This window comes from Bombus terrestris, chromosome 12, assembly GCF_910591885.1.
Source record: "Bombus terrestris chromosome 12, iyBomTerr1.2, whole genome shotgun sequence".
NCBI classification, from domain to species: Eukaryota; Metazoa; Arthropoda; class Insecta; order Hymenoptera; family Apidae; genus Bombus; species Bombus terrestris.
The window spans coordinates 9,912,051-9,932,795 of record NC_063280.1 but is presented as its reverse complement, the minus strand read 5'-3'; the positions used below and the strand labels follow the sequence as shown (position 1 = coordinate 9,932,795).

Below are 20,745 nucleotides of genomic sequence, written 5' to 3'. Positions count from 1 at the left end.
TTCATTTATATTTTGCTTGTTTTTGCGAATTTATGTTAAGGATTATGTAATATAATTTATAACTGAGTGAAATTAGAGAAAAAGCTTGATGAAAGATTCATACATCTTTGTGTTAGTAAAATATTAACGGGTATATTTCAGTTAAAGTTACAACAGCTTTTTTCTTCGTCTTAAATTTAAATTCAACCTACAACTACTCGCAGTCGGGAGAAAAAAATCACAAAACTTCGGAGACACGACGTTAACAAATCCCACGAATTCGTCGGGTTGTCGAGAATCGTGTAAAAACGTTCTCCGGGAGAACGAAGAAGTACGTCGTTAATTTTTAACCGGTGGTGCCGGTGCTGTAACCACTGTGACTGTTCCATGGAGCTGACCAGCTCATGGTCTGAGTTTCGGACCTTTGAAGTCGTCGGCTGACGCAAGAGGCAAAAGTTCATCTCGAAAGATTTACATCTCGCAGAGTGGGAACAGGCAAGGTATGAAGCAACGACTACGAGAGAGAAAGAGAGGTAAGAGAGAAGAGGGTAAAGAAATAAACGCCGCACGAGCTTACCGAGGCCAAAAGGGTCCCTGGGAAGCGGAGGCTATCCCACGACAGGACTTTAACGTCCTTTCAGGAGTCCTTCGCCGCTGCACTGGCCAGTCAAGAAAACCAACGAGATTCATCGCGTTCGACGTAAGATATCAGAAAAGAAGAAATTGGAAAATTATTCTCTTAGAATTTATCGAAATTACATACAATGATAACGTATCATAGAAGTTTTTCCAAGTCACCAAAGCCACCGATTATAGTCGATTTTGTAATAAACAACCTGAAGAGGAGTTGTACCATTTTGCACACCAATAAAGCTATAGATCCCGATCCCAAGAATTTACTAGCGTGCAGATGGTCGTATCAACTAGCACGAATCGAGCGTAACAATTCATTACAGTTCATTGTGTGAACAATTTTTCTAGACAGCAAGATCGTGTAGCTTCTGCAAAGAACGCTAGACAACCGCGTTCATCGTTTTTTGTTGTCCGAGTTTAGAGGCGAGTTTAACGAAATGTGGAACCATGAACTCGATAGTTTACTGCGGCTGAGAATTCTGCAGTAACGTAGATCGTGCCTCGTCGCTGGTGTCGCTGGGATTAAATGGAATACCTGCACCGACCACGCCCAATGAAATGCGCATGTGGGCCCGATTTAACCTCTCCTAGAATCGTCATACTCGTTCGCGAACCTTTGTGCAGTTGTAACAGACTTACGCGATTGTTCCCGCGGCTAAGTTTACCAGAGAGTTCCCCTGTAACACGTACGAACGCTGTTGCACGCTTTTTAATGTTTCTTTCAACTGTGCTCGAATTTTTCCTCTCGTACTCCACGCCGGGAAATTGCATACGTGAAACGGAGCCTGTTGGAACAGGGTGAATAATGTAAGTTAAACAGAGAACGCGTTTCGTTTCCTCTTTCGTTGGAGAACGAAGAATAGACGGTGGAAAACAGTCACGTTTGAAAGTCGTAACATTTGAATTGGAGCCTGAAATCTAACGTAGGAAGTTGTATGCTTACGGTTTTATAAATAAATTTAATCTGTGTACTGTTCAAATCAGAAAATTTGTAATTTGAAATTTCGTAAATATGATTTGAGATTGAAACGAAATACAGACCTCTGAGTTACAAAATTTGCAACTGTGAAATTTTATTTAAAAGTTTTAATTCTAAAGCTTGAAATTTAAACTTGACTTATATAAACTTGAATAATTTAAGTATAGATCGAAGCTTAAACGCTCGTCCGCGAGTTACCCTCTGCAAACGCCAAGATCCAAATTTTTGATATGCAAAATGTCGAGACTAACGAGAATGTAACGCAAGAAGAAGCGCCGGTATCGTTTTCAGAGTCTCTGTCCCGTTCCCGGATAAAGTAACGTTCCTGGAAACTAGGCGACGCCAATAGTCGAGGGAATTCCTTTCAACGAGCCAACAGAGAACAGCCGGCACTTACAGCATCGACTCTAATTAGCGGTAATTAGAAGAAGCTTCGCGGACGGCGCCACAAATTGAAACCGGCGTAAACCAATCTAGAGGATGCCGTGCGAGGTAAAGAACGCTCCAACGAATCGAGTCAAACGAATCGCCGGCCAGTAATAAAATTGCATTTTGTGCGATGCTTCGTTTCAGACTAGACTTTCCGCTTTGCTCTAATTCCGTATTTTTTGAAATTTTTAAAATTAAATTCTACGTATATTCGATATTGCCAGTATCGTACGTCTATTTTCTCTATAGAATATCGACATAGAACACGATGTGATTATGTTCTGGAGAAAAAAAAAAAAAAGGAGAGCGGCTTTTCTTTCGTTGTTCTCCGGCGTAAAAAGCAACGGTTTAAGAACGCGTTGTTGCGCAACCCTCGGCGACAATTGAACTGCAGAATCGCGTTATCGGCGAAAGGAAAAAGCCAAGTCGACTGGTTTAACGACGGCGTGATAACGAAATATAGGGCGCGTCGCTACGATGGAAGTTCGTCGAACCGTGGTTTGTAGTTACTGGTGTTCGTCAGCGCTAATAGAACGATCCGCGTGCTAGATCTTGCGGCGATTGCGCAATTTTCAAGGGAACGCCGCGCGGCATCGTCGAGACGTTAATAGAAGGTTACCGGAAGAAAAGCGGGAAGAAACGCATTTAGAAGCGTCTTGTGTAAATCTACGAGAAAGATCTGGGAATGGGATCGATGATATCTGCTGCCGGTTACGGAGATTGGCAAGCCTCGCTTCCCCTTAGGCGAGAATAGTTGCCAGAAGCGTTCCTATTATTATTAACGTCCTGTTATGAGTTGTATAAGTCAATGTATTATTATTGCGGTATATCGAATAAAAATAAGTAAAACGTTTCTATAGAATACAATAGGATAACTGCGATAACTCACGGAACTAGAACAGTTAGTGCCGTTTTCAAGCGAAACCAGGTAACAAAAAAGCTATTTCTACATTCGAATTCAATTATTTTCTACCGCGTATATTCATTTCCATTTCTCTAAAAATATCCATTCACCTGAAATTCAGACTTCTTAAAACGCAACGAAACGACATCATCTTCCTCGGATCATCAAAAACTTGTTTCCATAATTTTACAAGTTATTTCCTTAATTCCATAGCGCCATATACCATCCTTGTATGGTTGAAAAGAGTCGTAACAGGTCCTTAAGACCGTCAGGAGGCACAAATCGGACCGGCACGATGCGCAAGAATGCGTCGAGATATTTCGCGGGTACTGGAGTGGGAGGTGGAATTCCAACGAGAAGAGAAGACCGCGTCGAAGAAGAAAACGAAGATGAAGAAGAAGAAGAAGGAGAAGAAGACGAAGAAGAAGGAGACGAAGAAGAAGGGAGGAAGAATGGGACGAACAAAAAGAGCGAACAAAAGCGGACAAACAGGGAACGAACCGGGCTGACCGGGTACACAAATTGCCAGCGAGATGAAATCGCTTGTTCTCCGGCGCGTTTTACCCTGAAGGGGTGAAAAAACTGTCCTCCGTGGAGCGAATTCGATCGTTGTTCACGATATATTTCAACTGGGTTTCCTGGTTCTATGCTCTCCGACTATGCGAGTCGAACGAACTATTGAAAACTTCTCGTTGGACGTTGAATAGTGAAAGGCAGTGGTGATTACTTGGCAATGAAGGCCGTTGAAAAAGTGCTACGGCAATTATAGAAATCGAGTCGAGACCGTTTCCCTGCACTTCTGTGGAAGAAGAGAGGTGGAGCGAGGTGAAACACGTACCACAAAGGTGTCGGTCGAAAAACCTTAACGGAATTACGTTAACCAAGCCGAGCAACAAATTTTCACGCTGTTAGAATTTTGTTTTGTCGAAATGGAATTTGTTTCTTGCTCGTGATCAATTTTCTCGTTACTCTGAAGCCAAGAGGATATTTATAATCTTACCAGGTAATTGAGCTTTGATCATATTATTGCACGCAGACAATATCATTTATGCGAATTTGTAATTTTAAACACGCGATTAAACAAATAGAACGTAAATTGTTCCATCCCCAAAATACAATTCCGACTACATTAATTTTGATCTATCGTAGATAAATTACATGTATTACGATGATGAAGCTGAAAATAAGTAAAACGATTCGATGCAGTCATGGAAGATCTGGAAAGAGAAAGAGAAAATTTTCTTTTCTTTTAATTTTTCAGTTGAGTTCTATTGGAAGAAGTTTCAGCTTCGTAATAATTTCAATTCGCCAATGACCCGTGCTCGAATGGAAAGCGTTCAGACACTATACGACCCTCTCATTAATGCTGCAAACAAACGAACAGCAACGAGCAAAGAGCTTAATCCGGGACAATACCGGAGGCTGCGGTAAAGGAATCAGAGCTGGCCGGTCCCCGGAGACGCAGAGTAGATTTCTTTTCGTAAAAAGACTCATCTCGCGAAGAATCCTGGTTTTACAGCGTTAGAAAGCTCATTCGGATCGCGTTGTTTCAACGGTATCCTTCATCGCTCGTCTTCTCGTCAGGTAATTCTCTCAAGTGGACAAAGAACAGTTCGCATTCTCATTATCTTAAAAACCCTTTCTGCGGTATTCCAACACCAACGTGCTCCTAGCGATCCGTTCGCTATCCATCAGGTTGGACCGCGAATTCTATCCCGGCGACGAAAAGCCCTCGAGAATCCGTCCGGAAAAAGAGGTCGGGACGACAAAGGATTTCTAATGGACGGCCGAGCACCCAGAGGACGCCTTATAAGGCGAACATCTCGAGAAGGTGGCTTGCACAGCCTCCTTTTGGTCTTTCTTCTCCCTTTCCTTCTTTCTCTCACGAGTATCTCGTGGCGACTTCTGCGAGTGGTCGCAGGCGCCTCTCCGTGGCCGGATTTAGACCGAAAAAGGAACACCGGGAGTTTCGGGAAGACGACGACAAAGACGATGAACACGATGGAACCGGCACCGAGCCACCAAGCTCATCGTGACCGGATCCCCTGATCCACCGATCGATACCATCCCAGCCCCCCTCCCCTTGCTTACTCCGTATTTTGCCCCGAAACGATCGTGTAACCAGGAATCCACCGAGCTTCTCGGAAGACGTGCCGAATTTCTGCACGATGCAACGTGTAGCTAGCCTCGTTGCCTCGTTCGCTTTACCTGTTTTACTCTTTTCACATTTCTCGGACGCTTTTTTCTCGTGGTTAAGTATGTTACATTGGAAGGTTGTTGGAGGTATGCTGGTTCGTCGAGCACGAGCTTCGTATTTCTTTATTAGTTTCTTTACTAGTTTTGCAACATGTTTTTAAAAGAAACAAGGGTTAGAATATTTACACGTTCGTAAGAGTTGTTTCAATTTGATTTATATCGCTGTTCTGAATATTTATAATTGGATCGTCCTATCGATGGTGTCCGACAAACAAATTAATCTAACAGGACGTTGAAATAGCTACAATTGCCAACCTCAGAAATCCAGCAAAGTGTAGACAATGGCCCATGAATCAGCTGCAAATCAGCCGACTCCCCTAAATGCGTGCAAGTTGCTTCGACTGGAAACAAGTAGCTGGATTGGCAAAGGCCATCAGGAGGGTGTTAGCCGCGTAAATCGCACGATTAGGATTAGCCGGAATCTGAATCGGCAAATCGACTCGAATCGTACGTCGATTGCTCTCGCTCCTCGCTTCCAAACAAATCGATACCACCTCGACCGTTTAAACACGCTTCGATCGCTCTTGCAATCGTGTCCGGGCACGGCGTCGTAAATTATGCAATGAAACGCACATGTACACGCCAGTCGGACTACGTCGTCGCGTGCATACATATGTAAAAGACGTAAAGCGTTCGAATTCACGTATGTAAATTGGAAAAGACGATTCGAGACCTTTGAGGGACAATCGATTGGCCGGCTCGAAGCTTCTTATTGTCGGGTAGATACGAATACGGAGCAAAATGCAGGTAGACCTGGAATATAGTGTTCCTTGGAATTTTCACCTATCGGTGAAACGGGCTGGATCATCGAGAATTACAATTCCGGGAATCGATCGACGCGTCTTCGATGAATATCTTATGTAGGTTATGTAAATTTAGAGGAGCTGACCTAACTTAAATTGATAGTTTTCGGCTGAAGCAATCTTGTAAGTACCGTAATTTTGTTGTATCGGAGAAATTTTAAGCGTGTATGAATTTTAGATTACGACCAGTCTGCGAATGTTTATGCAAATTTCTGTTTTCTTAAACCCGTTTTAAAAATCGAATCTAACCGTTTCAGCTATTAATTATTCTAACGAGTATCACGATTTGGATATTTTGTATATTTTGCTACATTATGTACATTCTACGTATTCGTATAACATTACATTTTCCATAAATGTTTTATTTATAAAAAAAAAGAAAAGGAAATTTGCATAGGGAATACATCACAAAAGTAGATAAAACGTTCTCGTGTACTTGCGTTTAGAAAGATTGCTCTCGTAAATTGATGTATGCTTCTGAGTGGAACACGATGTCTTTGAGTGGTGATTTTACTAAATTTATCTAATCGTCTCGCGGGTAGCAGCTGTTACATGGTCGAAGTCGTTTATCCAAGTTCAAACAGCTGCTTTCGAACGATGGAAACACGAGAGAGTCACCGATGTTTCGAGGATTGATGTAGAACTATAAAGCGCACCTGATCCTAGATTGGTGCGACATTCGAAAAGCGCAGTTTCGATCTCGTCAAACAAATAAAACCAATTCTATACGGTAGAATGTCAACATTTTCGTCGTATAAAATTTGTAAATTAAGAGATAATCCTTCGAATCCTTTCTCCAAAGAATTAACAAAAATTTATTAACCGAAGTATCATTTAAAAAAATCGATCTATGACGGATAAATCCAGAGTACCGATTAATATTTCGATGATAAATATCGATGAACCAGGACACCGTAAAGAACAACAAATCGCGAACAAAATCCTTCGCTGTATTCCTTCGGTAATCCTTCGACTTTATTGCGATAGAAAATAGCGCGACTCATGCCGCCACGTTGCAGCGCCGAGTAACGAATCGCGACACAAGATCGCGCGCGTTTATGGCTTACCGTGTGCAGAAGATCCCTGAGATGCGAGGATCGAGCCGCCACCCTCGAGGACTTTGTTCTCCGGACCGTGACCAAACTGCCCTCCTTCATCGACAAGATTCTAGGCATCGTATTGGATCTGACCAATCGATACTCCTCTCCTGGATGCCTCCTCTTCTTCCTGAACGAGCCGCACAACATTTTCGATCGATATTCGCTCGTCGTTTAAAAAATAAAATAGTCACTCTGTTCGAGGATCATCGATCGAATCGCCCCTTCGGATGAGGAAAAAAAAAAAAGAAAACGATCGATCGAAGCCTCTTGGTAGATATTTGGGTGATCGTGTGTCGCCACGATTCCTTTCGCTCGTGTTCTTTAGCCACGAGAATGTTCACGAAACGTACGTCGTTCACCGTTTCCTCTAACTGTCCGGACAGGTTAATGCCACTGTCGCAAACTGGTCCTCGAGCGAATTCACGTCCCTTTAACCGGTTGCAAACGTGCTGACTGATACGCTCCTGAGATTCCTATGTTACATCCACACGGACACGAACATATACACAGAGGCACCGAGGAAACCGAATATTTTTTCTCACTGCTACAGCAGCATGGCGCCGCGTACAGATTCCTGCATCTATTTAACTGTCTTCTGCCGCTTCACTCGCTTAACCAACCCTCTTCTCGCCTCTTTTATTTCTCGATGCTCTCTTCTGCTCCTCTAAATCGTGCTCCCTCCGCTTTCGGCATCTCTTTGCGTCCACCGTGCCACTCTCTCGGCTCCTTCCTTCCTTCTCTTTTCTCTCCTCTCGGTCTGCTTCTCGCTCTGTGCACACCCTCCCCTCTTCCCCGACAGTCGACCGACCTCCTTCGCTCTATCACGGCACCCACGTACTAATTAACAGCCGACGACGCGTACGCGACGTGCACGTCCCGTTCCACGAGCGAGTCTGACGCGGGATCGGGGTGATCGACCGGTAAAAGGAACTGGTCGGATCGATCTTTGGATCGACCGTGACGATCGCTCGAGTCCGCCTCCACGGGATTCACAAATGGGTACACGGCTTTAAAATAGTAGCCTTTTGTCACGGCGACTCTGCAGACACTGGATCCTTCTCCGACTTCGAATCCTCTTCAACGGGTCTTTGATACTTTTGATGTTCGATGTTCTTCCTCGTACGAGTCGTTTCTCTTTATTCGTCGATTAAATTAATTCATCCTCTGATCTTTCTTCCTCAATGGCCTCTTACGGTTTCAACGATTGGCTCGCAATAATTAGCTTTCGTTGAGAGTCGAACACGAGTCCTTTGTGGTGTCTGTAGGTCGTACGCAATCTCAGACGAGATCTTTTTCGGACGACCGATTTTCTCCGCGGGTAATCAGATCTCGATCGCGTACACGCGGTGATGCGTTCACCTGTTGTGTACCAGCCACCCTTGGCGGATCGCTCGATGCTTAATTAACGGAATCTCAGCCAGCTCGAGTCGCAGTGAGAGCCGAGAGTCGACTGAAGGCATAAGGCTCCGGTTGTGGTCGTCGAAGGAACCCCACCACGTTGATTTCAACAACACCCGGCACCCAGCCCGACCGGACGACCTGGTCGCGTGGCGCTCGGCACAGATACGCAGTGTTTCTCAAAATCCTCTCCTTTTCGTTCTTGCGAACCGATCCAAACCTCGATAGTTTTCCAACAAATCTCGGTTCAACGTCTTTGCCTCGGTTATCTTTTCTAGACGACAGTTTACGAGCTCGTAAAATTGTCGTTATCCACGATCGAGTGTATTTTTAGAAATTTCTCGATCAAAACAGAAGGTTTATCATATTCTTCGTAAAATTTTTGTCTCGTTCGTCTCTCCTTTTTCTTCTGTAACGCGTTAGCGTTGATTTGCTGATATTTTTCGTGAAATTCCGAGTTGCTCTGCTCGCCAGAGGGCGAAGAGATGAGTCTTTCCTCTTTATTCTTAATTCGCGACAATCAGGAATTTTATCGTGTCATCTTCGAAGATGATCGATCAATAGACGTCATCGCAAAAGATCACGAGGCATCGATATCGCGAATCTTAACCAAGTTCAAAGATCCTTCTTCCACCGACGTAGACAATACAGCTGGTTCCATTTCCTCTGAGAAACTCCTCGTTACACAACGAAACGGTTCGCAGGAGGCACACCTATAGGCGAGATAACCTTCAAGGACTAGTTCTACGATACAGAAGAAAAAAAAGAGGAAGTATCGCAATCCGGGTGACCCAGTTTGCGCTCTTGAATTTCAGAATAGACGTTCTTTCGTATTTCAAGGTTGCATTGTGGCGGCGTCGCCAACGATACCATCTAATTCGCCAATCTTTCAGCTTCTCTGCAGCTTACACCGTAACGATCGCGCAGCTCAAATCTTTCATCGCGAATCTGATCATCGTCGATTCATCTTTACTAGGAATGTCGCTAGGTTCTTGAATTTTATGTGTTCGTAGGAAATTCCAAAGCACAAATACTCTTTGTAAATTCTTACATCTTCCATAACTACACGGAGATTCATATTCTAATAAGCGCTGGTTTTGCAAACTTTGTTGAAAACGAGAAAACCAACGCGAGATACAAAACCGAATTCCCTGTGTCTTCTCTTTTACATTTCTTCGTTCTTGGATACGATTGAACGGAATATCGCAGAAAAATGTCTTCCTTGAAATCTGCATCGGCGAAGATCGCGTCCGAATGGATGTAGGTCAACTGATTCAAACTATACCGGGGACATCTGTCAGCTTGCGTAACTTCGCTGAATATTGCTATTAATTTCACGTTCGCAGGCCTTTTTCAAGCGGCAATATCTGTGGTTTTCTCCGCTCGTTTCTCGCGTCCATCGAAACATATTATTTTTCTGCTTCCTACCGGTGATCACTGCTCATTGATCAAAAGCATCGAATGCTTCCTGTCACGAACCACCGCAAGGACGATGATTCTCTTCAGCTTGGAAGCTTTTTTGTGGCACGAGCCGTGTCGAAGAAACTACCGTGCCAAGTATTTCGATCAAGAATAATACTATTTATTACCGTGTGTCAAGCGCAAAGAATAATCGTCAATAAAATTTGTGTCGTAAGTATCCAGACATTTATGGAGTGTAATGTATCTGCGATACAGGTCCAATGTAACGTAATGATAATTACCAGTTGTATCATTCTCTTGTCTTATTTTTACGTAAACTGTTCGTTTCTTCAGATTAAACGAATCGCGTAGATTTCTACTCTCGTATTGACTCCTCACGCTAACTAACAAAAAGGTACATTTAGAAATGGTAACTACCGGTGAACCTCGTGCTGCGAGACTAATATTCTTTCTACGTCATTGCAGAACATTCGATATCGCTCGAATTACGCGGAAAAAGTAGCGGGAAGCAAACGTTCGCTTCCTAACTTTCGCAACGAGAGCGATCAAACGAAATTCGAGAACCCAAAGGTGTCGTAAATTAACGAAAGCACGTGCCTTCCGTTCGTTCGTAGACGTTGCGTGTAACTCGGTACCAGGCAACCAGCACCGTACCTTTGTACCGAATAACACCCAACGATTCGATTATTCATTCCCTCTGTGAACCTATTTCACCGTTGTTTGCCATTTTCTTTTTTTTTTGCTTTTCCGCTTTTTCCAATTGTATCGTGCAGTTTGCACGATAACCGTTTGAACGCCACGGATCACTGCAGAAATTTAAACGAACAATAGCAAATGCGACGCGATCGCGTTTGTTTCGTTTCACGTCGAAAATTACCAATTACCACGGTCGTGCTCTCTTCTTTTCTTTCTTTTTTTTTTTTTTCGTTTATAGAAGTTTACATAGATTAGGTTGCAGCGAGAATTGCATCGAGTTGACCACCATCGTCACAGCCGCCACCATATTGCACTCAGTGACTAATAAAACGTTCGAGTGACCGATGAATTTGCATCAGAATCGGAATAATAACAAACGATAGCGTGGGACACAGCACCGAGGGCGTTTCAACCCTCGCGTCAGGAAGCGGATACGCAATTTTCGTATGAGTCAGCGCAACCCTATCGGAAGAAACTTCACGACCATCTTGAATCCTCGTTGTAGATCCGATCGAACGCGATCGGCGTAATTCGTCGTTAGGGCTAATTGAATTTCACTCTGCGAGCTATTGGAAACCGAAGAGACGTTAAATTTTAATTACAGCCGGATTATCGGACGGCTGTCTCGCTCCTTTTCACCAAGGAAACGACAGGACAAACGAGCGGCCTGTAATTAATCCATTAATCCCGGTGGCCTTAAACAGTCGGCCAAACGACCACTGGAAGCGTCTAAGCAGCATTTTCTCTGCAACAGAACGGTCGTTGCACTTTCTTTAATGAGATTTCGTATTTCATTTGACAGATAATGTATGGGGGAAGGATAAGAAACTTAACCTTTGCGCGGCGATTGCAAGGCATCTTTTGAAACGGTCGTGTAGTATACTCATACATATTCGTGTAGCACAAAAACGTTTCCCAAAGGAAAATTATGTTTCCTCGTCTAATTAACGATACTGAACTTATTCTTTTTGGAATAACCGTGTAACGTGGTTGAAACTCTCTGTTCGAGGAATATACGTCCAACGAAGTCGTAAAAATCGAACTGGAAATGATCTGAGCAAAGACAAAGAATCCGGTTTTGAACGATGATCGTTACTAAAATTTGTTGCTTCGACGAGAGGAAAATCTAATAGAAGCTACCATGCTGTAGAGCTAGTCACCTACTTCCCCCGGATGAAAATATCACGTGGGAAAGGCGACCGGAAAAGCGACCGGAAAAGCTCCGAGCAATTACGCGATCGTCAAAACACGCGGTGTTCCTTCCGAACGAGTCGTTCGGCTCTTAAAACTGGAACGCGATTGTACGCTCTTTAATTGTACCGGTAACTGCAACTTCTCTTGTTCTGACAATCGCCCAGTTGTTGCGTTATCGCGGCCGTTGTTACGCCAACGATCGTTAGCATTCGTAATCGCGAGTACCTACCACAACTCGCATAAATACGTTCGAGTAATTACACGAGCTCTGAAAAGAACCAATTGCTCATTGAGATACAGGAAAATATTGCGTTTGTAATTCAGTTTCGTTTGCAATTTATTCTTAATGTTTATAAAATTCGAAAGAATCAATTGAAATATCTTCCACGAGACAGGAAAAATGAAATATCGTCAATTAATTTCGGTACTAAACTCTATAAAATAACGAGAATGAAATATTCAAAGTTTCCAAAAAAACTTTGACGTACCATAACTTCGATGTACCAATCGATCATTTGCTTGCTTACTATACAACAAGATCAAAACGATCTTCGCAAGTAAGCCTCACGAATCTCATGAAAAATTTGAGAATCCCTGGATTGCTGCAGGTTTTACCTGAGGGATACGCATGCGCCGCGACCGACAGATGTTTCCTCCTCGCCAACTGTTGCACGCTGCTGCGACGAGAGACGATTCTGCATCTGATTTACCAAAGAAAGAAAGAAGACGAGAGAAGAAAGGAAGAAAAATCTCTCCATCTTTCCTGTTCTCCTCTCGCCCCACAACATCCAGTCGGATGAGAGGAGTCCTTGGGACGAGAGAGAGAGAGAGAGACGAGAGGAAGAATGTTTCTTTGTCGAATCACCATCGAAAGGAAACCCGGAGAAGCCCGCACGAGGGGGTGGATCGCCCCTATTCACAAGGGCAAGAACGTAACCCTTATGTCGTTAAGACCCTGATCGATCCTGACGATAAGTTCGCGTGGTAGACGAGACCTAACCCAATGCCGCCAACCAAAAAGTGAGATTTATTATAGCTCCAATTCCCTTCGCTTAGGCTCCTGATGCCTTTATTGTCTGTTTATTGTCCATAATTCCTCGTGGTAACAGTTGAACCAAGCAGTTAAATATTCCGCGGTGTCGTACTGGCATACCTACGTGTCGAGAAATTGAAGGTGTTGGGACGTAAAATGCACGGACCAAGTTATCTAACGAAGCTTCCTGGAACGGAGATACCGACGGTCGTTTAACTCTCTTCCATATTTTCTCAACAATTTCGTCTATATTTTCTTCCAACAATTTGGTCGTTTTCCAGCGGAATATCATAAAGATCTAATTCCGAACTTCTGGATATTTCTAGATAAAAATTTCTAGATAAAATCGAGATATTTGGATACTGTTACGTTCGGTGACTCTCTACACAGAGCAGAATCCATTCCTCGGACAAGACAGTTAGCTGTACAAATATAATTAGTCAGATCGCAATAATTCTATGGAACGATCTTCAAACTAAACAATTTTATTTTGCCATCAAGGCCCTTAATTGCTGTAACATGTCTTTCAAGTCGAGACGTTCCTTAGGGTTATTGTTCAATCAAGTAAAAATTGGGAAAAGCAGGTTTGTCCCATGTTCAATGGTCATTTTTAACTGCAAACGACCATTGGTGGGACGACCAATACCCATCAATAATTTTTTTCCTCGACAGCATCGTCACCGAACCTCGCTGGTTCTTCATCCGTTGACCAGGCAATATCTTGACTGGTCTTTCAAACTTAGGTCAGTCACCATCTCTTGACTGGTTTTCATTGATCAGTCGTCAGTTTACTTACTTACACTTCGTCGAGAATACATCTACATGCACCACGCCTAACTACTTATATCTACAAAGTTGTTGCAATAAAGTGTATATTGCAACCTGTTAATTCAGTGTTATAATTAGTTCGACTATCTCTATTATCCTAACCGAAATAGGGAAATGACGAATATTATCAAATCGTTACAGGAATTTACGATTCTCGTTGGCGCGTTCCTCCGCAAACGATCGAACAGATATCGAAACTTTCATCTTATATATTTATCGAATAACCGGGAAAATCCATGGTGTTCTACGTAAAAATCACAGCTGAAAAATGGGATTTCGGCCACGAGAGATCACCGTCGATTCATCGTGCAATGATCGGAGAACTCGTCAAGGGATCGTCGAGTTCCATTATTCTGTCGACGACGATCGAGCAACGGACAAATCAAAGTCAAACGGAACGGATACCGGGAGGATAGCTTTGGAAGAAGCTCGTTAGAAGGGGCCACGTTGGTAGACAGCGTCGTCGCCGGTATCGAAACGAGTCACGATTCACCTGCTCGTCTCGTGGACTCGCCCCTGCGCAATTCGCGTTACGGCCGCGTCGGTGAGATTTATCGCATACGGAATATCGAGTGGCGAGGGTACCGGCAGTCCTTATTACAGCTTATTAAGCGGCAGTAAACTGCATATCCATGATCCAGGAACCGGTCACGAGCGAGAAGCAAGATCTCATCACCTGCTTCTCCTTCCATCCTTCTTCCCTTCGTGCTATTCTTTCATACCATCCTTCTTTCACTTCTTTGGACTCAGTTTCTTTTTTTCGCGGCGATTCGTGGTGGCGTAACTTCCCCCAGAGACTACGAGACACTGAACTAAGTTACGCGCTATGCTGACACGTCAGGGGGATGAACACCCAGTCGCCAAGGTTCTTATAATTCAGAATTACATTTCTTTCGTGAAGGGAAGGAGATATCGAAATAATTCAAAAAATGAACAGATATTATGCCAAGAAGCTAAGACGATACAAGATCATAACTGTGAGATAACGTTGTCAACCACGAAACGATTCAACTCTCCGAAAAAACAAATTAATTATTTTTAATAACGACTGAACGACAAAAATTCCACTCGTAAACCAACCCGATATCTTTGAAAGTATCAGGCTCCTCTTATGGAAACAATTTCGCTGATCCACGGATGATCGGATTTTCGCGAATATCGCTCCAACTTTGCCGTATAATCCGCCTTCATGTATATTATATCTTCGATGATGTTCAGCTACCTTTCTCATCCTATCGGATCCCGAACACCTACCCTCTTTTCTTCCTTGCCTCGTGCTGAACCACTTCTTTTCTTCGTCCAACAAACTACGTTTCCTCTTTGTCGTAAAAGATCTCGTTCCTGTTGGTCGACCGTGCCACGTTCAAATCTCGGCCTTCGTCGAGGGGGAGGCGATTGCTTAACGACGCCAACCACCTGCCCCGGTGAAGAAGAACACGTGCTGCAGCTACGAGGCAGCTGCAACCGAAAGGACGAGACTCGTACACATACGCGACGGGACAGGCTTCCCCTGTTCCGGAGGTGTCGAGGTTGAGAGTGTTGAGCCTCGGCAATACAGTACAGACACCGAGCCACGAGGATGAGCGTACTTAAAACCGCGCGGCATTGCTCGCTTCTCGAACCTTCGATCCGTCTCGAGAGTCCTCTCCCCTCCTCAGACAGTTCCACGAATTCGTTGCTTGTTTCGTTATTAGTAGCACTTCTTTGACGAGAGATCGTATTGTAGATGGAAAAGTGGAGAAAATGCAACGGGGATTTAGTTGGATTTTTGGGCTTACGATATTCTTCTACGGAGTACTCCAATTAAAGCGATTACTGAAAATAGCTGCAACGTTTCCTAATCCCTGATTGCTACTATAGTGAATTATAGAGGCGGTCGGCGGATTAGGAATTTTTATGGAAATTTATCGAATTAAAAAAATAGAAAGAAAGAAATAAAACCTAACCAGAGATCTAGTTTATGTCCTCAATCTTATAAGTAGTATGCTTTGAACGTTTTATATACGTTTCTTATTAATTCACTCATAAATAAATATTACGGACCAAACACGGAGATGTCAAATTAAAACGACAAACCTAGCATTTAAATGCTAGAATGTCCAACTATAATGGATAACATATTGGTCCTAATCTTGAATCTTCAACAGAATCTTCAATGCAGGATGATCGCGTAATGGAAAAGCTTCGTGAATTTTAAGCAGAGCTAAAGAGATCTTCGAGAGTCGTGCAGTGGTAGTAGTATTTCCAGTTTATTGCACAGATCTCGAAAAAGATTAGGAGAGGACAGCAACAGATGGCAGACGGGACGCGTGTCTGATGCGAGATAGGAGTTTTCTATTCCTTCGATTTTCTCTACTACCTAACCCCGTCATGAAAATGGAAGTTCGTTTGTGTTGATACTCGAGAGAAGAGTCTGGTGGTCGGAAAACTCGGGCAACTACCATCGATCTTTTCCGCTCCGCCACTTACCCTAACTTACAGTAAACTGAATTTTACACGAAGTGGGAAAATCTGGGTACACCCGGATCGTCTTTCGACGATAGTAAGATTTTTATTATTAGCAGTTGCAAACACTCGTGTAAAGGGTGACTTCGTTTCTCTGGGCTACAAACTGAATCAAACCAAGGATCGCGGTATCGGTTTCGCGTGATGCGGTCGCCTGCATCGAGGCGCAGTGATAACGGTTCGCCTGACCCCGAGGCTGACGAAAACAGAAGCCTCATCGAGACGCGGAAGAAAGGATCGCCTTACGAGGATACGAGGGAGTTTAAAGCAGACGAAGAAGACCTGTCAAATTGCAGCTGCCTCTGGGCACGTGGGTCGAACCGCTACCTGGACTATTCTATACACGCTCGGTTTTCCTTTCCATGCTTTTCTCTCTGTGTTTCTTTCTTTTCACATATAACACTCTAGCCGTGGCCAAAAAGCAACAGAGAGGTCTAGAATTCGAAACCAGATGTTCCAACTCTGCCGATGACAGACCAAATTGTTCTTTTGAAACTTCTATTCGACAATGATACTCTAAGCTTTTTTTAACTGGACTGAAAGTAACAGGTAACATAAATTAAAGTTGTTAATTTAATATGAAAATTTATGGTCATTTTAGGAAAACTTAGGAACATTTTCCTTCTCCTTGAAGATCCTTATGCGGATGCTAACATTTGCCAAGCATCTTGGTCCGACTTTTAGCGACACGCTAAAGCAAGTTTTACCTTCATTTAACCTGATGTTCCATTGGTACGATTCAATTTGATTAATTTTTTCATAGAGAGATTGCCGGAGAGCGCACATTGGTTCTAAGAATTTTTTTCGTTCTATCAATGAAATCGCAGGGAATTAGAACCGGATATAGCAATATCGAGGTACAGAAGCTCTGGCCGCTTAACAATGCTAAGAAGAGTCGCACGGATGCGGATACAACGAAGCCCGCATACTAATAGCCGCCGGAAGTCCTCAGACATTTGTCTATTTTATGGTGGATGTACCTCATCATTTGGTATAACACGATTCTACCTTTATTATGTCAAGGACTAAGCGATGTTGTGAATACGTTGGCAGCTATCCTAACTAATGATCCATTATGAACAGTACAATTTTATTCAAATACGATTACGGGAAATAATTGCGTATGTTAATAGAAGAACAGCGAAGACAATACGAAGTCTAGGAAATATGATAATTTCGATCGAAGATTTAATTTTATTTTACCAGGAATGAATTATTTTTAAGTGAGAATACAGTAAAAACGAACCAGTTAGATTTCACAGAAAAATATTATTTTAAGAATAATTTAATTCTTATATTTTCTATGTAAATGTTCGGAGCTGCATTCGCGCCACACGTATTTGAATTCCGAAAGTTTCGAGCGCGCCGAAGTGGCGCTCGTGGAAACTTTACTGATGATGGATAAAACAGAGAACTGCATCGAGCCGGTAACATACCGGAGGAAGATAATTCGGTATACACGAACCAGGAAAATTCGAGTTTGAAATATCAGATCGCGCTAGAGCGAACTAATAAAAGATAGATACGAAATAAAATAATTAATGCTGTATAAAATATCAAATAAATACGAAAAATAAATACGTCGTTTTATCGTGATATATTCGAGCGAATGTGTGATGCTGGCAGTATTTTAATTTGTAAAGTTCATTTAATAAAGTGGCACGATAAAAATGAGTAATAACGACAGAAGATTAGCCGTCTCTCGACAAGAGAAGTAACAACAATGATATGTGGCACATTACAATTAAGCATTGTGTTCACTATGGAGAGGACAAATTAACATCGTTGTAGTTTCATCTGCATTCTCGGAATCCAATTGTGCAATACGCCGCTCTAGAGGGAAATCTTATACGTGACGTGCAACAGAATCATAAAACCAGAGATACAACGTACACGCACGCGTGCATCGACGACTGTCTACTGTATACTCGGTTTAACAATCTTTGCTGTTCCAATTTACCGAGCAAAAATATATACGTGGTCTCGAGATACGTGACACGTCCAGAGATATTCCTCCACAAAAATTTCCAAATAAATTAGGAAGAAACCAGAAAGATCGTTATCTATTTGAAAGACTAACGATGTATCAAATACATGATAATTTATTCAAGACAGTCGAGAAAGAATAATTAATCAAAAAGAGGATCGCTATACGGTACACAGTTTTGTATGATAATGATAACGATTGCTTTTAACATAAACACTAAAAGAATGCACAGATATCTAAAAAAAGGTACGTATAGCAATGGATTGCGATGAAAATGGCAAACAAGTGGCAAACGAATCGAAACACGATATCGAGTCGCTCGATTCATTAATCAATGAAACCGGTATTCGGGCAATTCGAAAAAATATCGGACAAAAGGTCTTGCCAGCCTGGTTTTCAATGATCGAACCGACAAACGTACTCGAATATCGGCGAGTAGCTTGTGCCGGGGTCACCGACCACGCTGCAACGTTATCCATTCCTCGTTGCCAGGTTATCGATCTGTGCAGAGGCGCCTTGACCGACCTCCGATGCACCGCCAAGTGCAAGTGCAAAAGCTCTCTCACCTTTCCGCTCTCGGACAGGAAGGATCCGGCGCGCGCATCGCGCTAGACAGATAATCGAACACCTTCCCGTACTCGTACAAGCACGCGAACCATTGTTGCACACGCGACGCTATACTTTTGTCATGGTTAACGCTAAAGCTTATCAAACTTATCGAAACGAAAGATTGCGAACGTTATTCTTTGCCATCAAATTTGTTATTTCGTAGGGATAACTGATCTTGGCAAACTCGATCTACGTATGCCTGTCAGATTTCTGAAATATTCTAGAAATAAATAAGTTGCATTCTCGTTTCGTTCTATTCTTCGTCAATGTCAAGTCAGATAGTTCTACGTTCATCGAATTTAAAAGGAAATATTTCTACGGACGCGGGATACGATTCTGGGACAAAGGTCGAAGGAGTAGTCTCAATCATGTTGACCATCGAAGCGTAGAAATAATATGAAGTCAAACTAACAGTATTACGAATCGTGCGCGAAACATGGACAGAATTGATTAAATTGACGTTTTGACATACTTTCCTGTGCTTTCGATTTGATTATTTGTTTTGTTACGACGTCTTTCAATAACGTTGCTTCTATTGTCTAAACTTTCACCGATATTGGGTCGTCGCTCACGATTAACCATAATGCTATTGCTGTCTATTGTTTCATAATTATACGGATATGAATTATGCCTTCTAGAATAGCATTCTAATAAGCGTAGGAGTAAAAGCAAAGCGATTAACGCTTCGATTATTCGTAGAAAATTATGATTGTACGAGTATGGAATTCTAATCTTGCTAATATTCTAATGATAGTCTGAAAGGTTAACACACAGGTTGATGTAATTAGGAAAGCATCGGACCTGCTAATATCGAACCTAAACGGTTAATGCTACCTATATGTATGCCACGTTATATCGTCCTATTGCATTTCATTATCGTTTTATCCATCGAGCTAATCCCATTCTATCAGAAGCTACTCAAAACGACTGTTCGTTTACTGCCACGTACAAACACCTGAACCATTCCAGCGTCCGGTTTTGATAAACAGCAACGAGACGTATGAAACCACTCGATAATGGCGCTAAAACATACGACAATAGAAATAATAAAGAGAATCGAATAACCTGTTTGAAAATAAAGAAAATTCCAATTAGCTGACGCTAGGCGATAGACCGATGAACTCCATTTCGATATAATCGAGTAGGAAGTGTGGATAAGCGATACCTAACACGTAGCTATCGATTTTCCGTGGCGTGGTTTGAAACAGCGGCACCAAGTGCAAGTGCAAGTGCAAGTGCAAGAACTCTTTCGGTCGTTGGCCGCGACTTCAACACGTTTAATCTATCTTCTGCTGCACGAGTGAACTGCTCTTCGTGCTCTCGTATCTATCGCTCGTCGTCGCTAAGATACGCTCGAGCAACTTTACTCGAAAACCGTTGCTATCCTAACGAGCAACGCAATTTTCACGCGTCGTTTATGAACCAACAACCTCGATTTCCACTTTCCGAGCTTCCCATTGCTATTTTCCAGCGAATCGTCTGACTCGCATCCGTTCGTATAGATGTTATACCATTTCATTATCGAAATGTAGAAATTCGAAGATAGCAAGAGGAAGGAGAAGCGAACTTTTCAGCGGATTAATTGTCTTCTCGGTGAAACGGAGAACAACCTCTCGGATTTTATCAAAAAGCAATACAGAAACTTCATCGAGGTTTCGTAGAAAATAATGTTCAACAAACTGCAGACCACTCCTGTCCAATTAACGGCGCAAACGATCGTCGCGGGACCGGAACCTGGAGACGGAAAGCCGCTGGAAATTCCGTGGTCGAACGGACAAAGTTCGAATCGCAATCGTTCAGCCGCGTCAATTGTCGACAATTTGTCGCTTTGCGGCTGCTATTGTACGCTCGCGATGCCCGGCCATGCTATCGAGCAACGCGATGAAAATCGATTCGTTACGCTGAACGAGCAGATTGAAATCTCGTTTTCATTGTACGTAAGATTTATACGCACACAGACAATCCGACCCGTAAACTTCGATTCGAATCG

General features: G+C 42.8%; 1 protein-coding gene across 2 annotated transcripts in view; it reads right to left on the bottom strand.

Annotated features, from left to right (window-relative positions):
- The window catches only part of LOC100643056 (amyloid beta A4 precursor protein-binding family B member 1-interacting protein), a 152,988-nt gene that overhangs the window by 72,198 nt on the left and 60,045 nt on the right, over positions 1-20,745 (bottom strand). Inside the window, exon 1 of one of the 2 annotated variants that reach the window (XM_020865702.2) lies at positions 7,051-8,468. The exons of the other annotated variant lie outside the window; for it this stretch is intronic. Within the exon in view, the coding sequence (XP_020721361.2) occupies positions 7,051-7,230 (180 nt within the window). The 5' untranslated portion in view covers positions 7,231-8,468. Of the gene's footprint in view, positions 1-7,050; positions 8,469-20,745 lie in introns of those variants that run through there. 2 annotated transcript variants of the gene reach the window in all.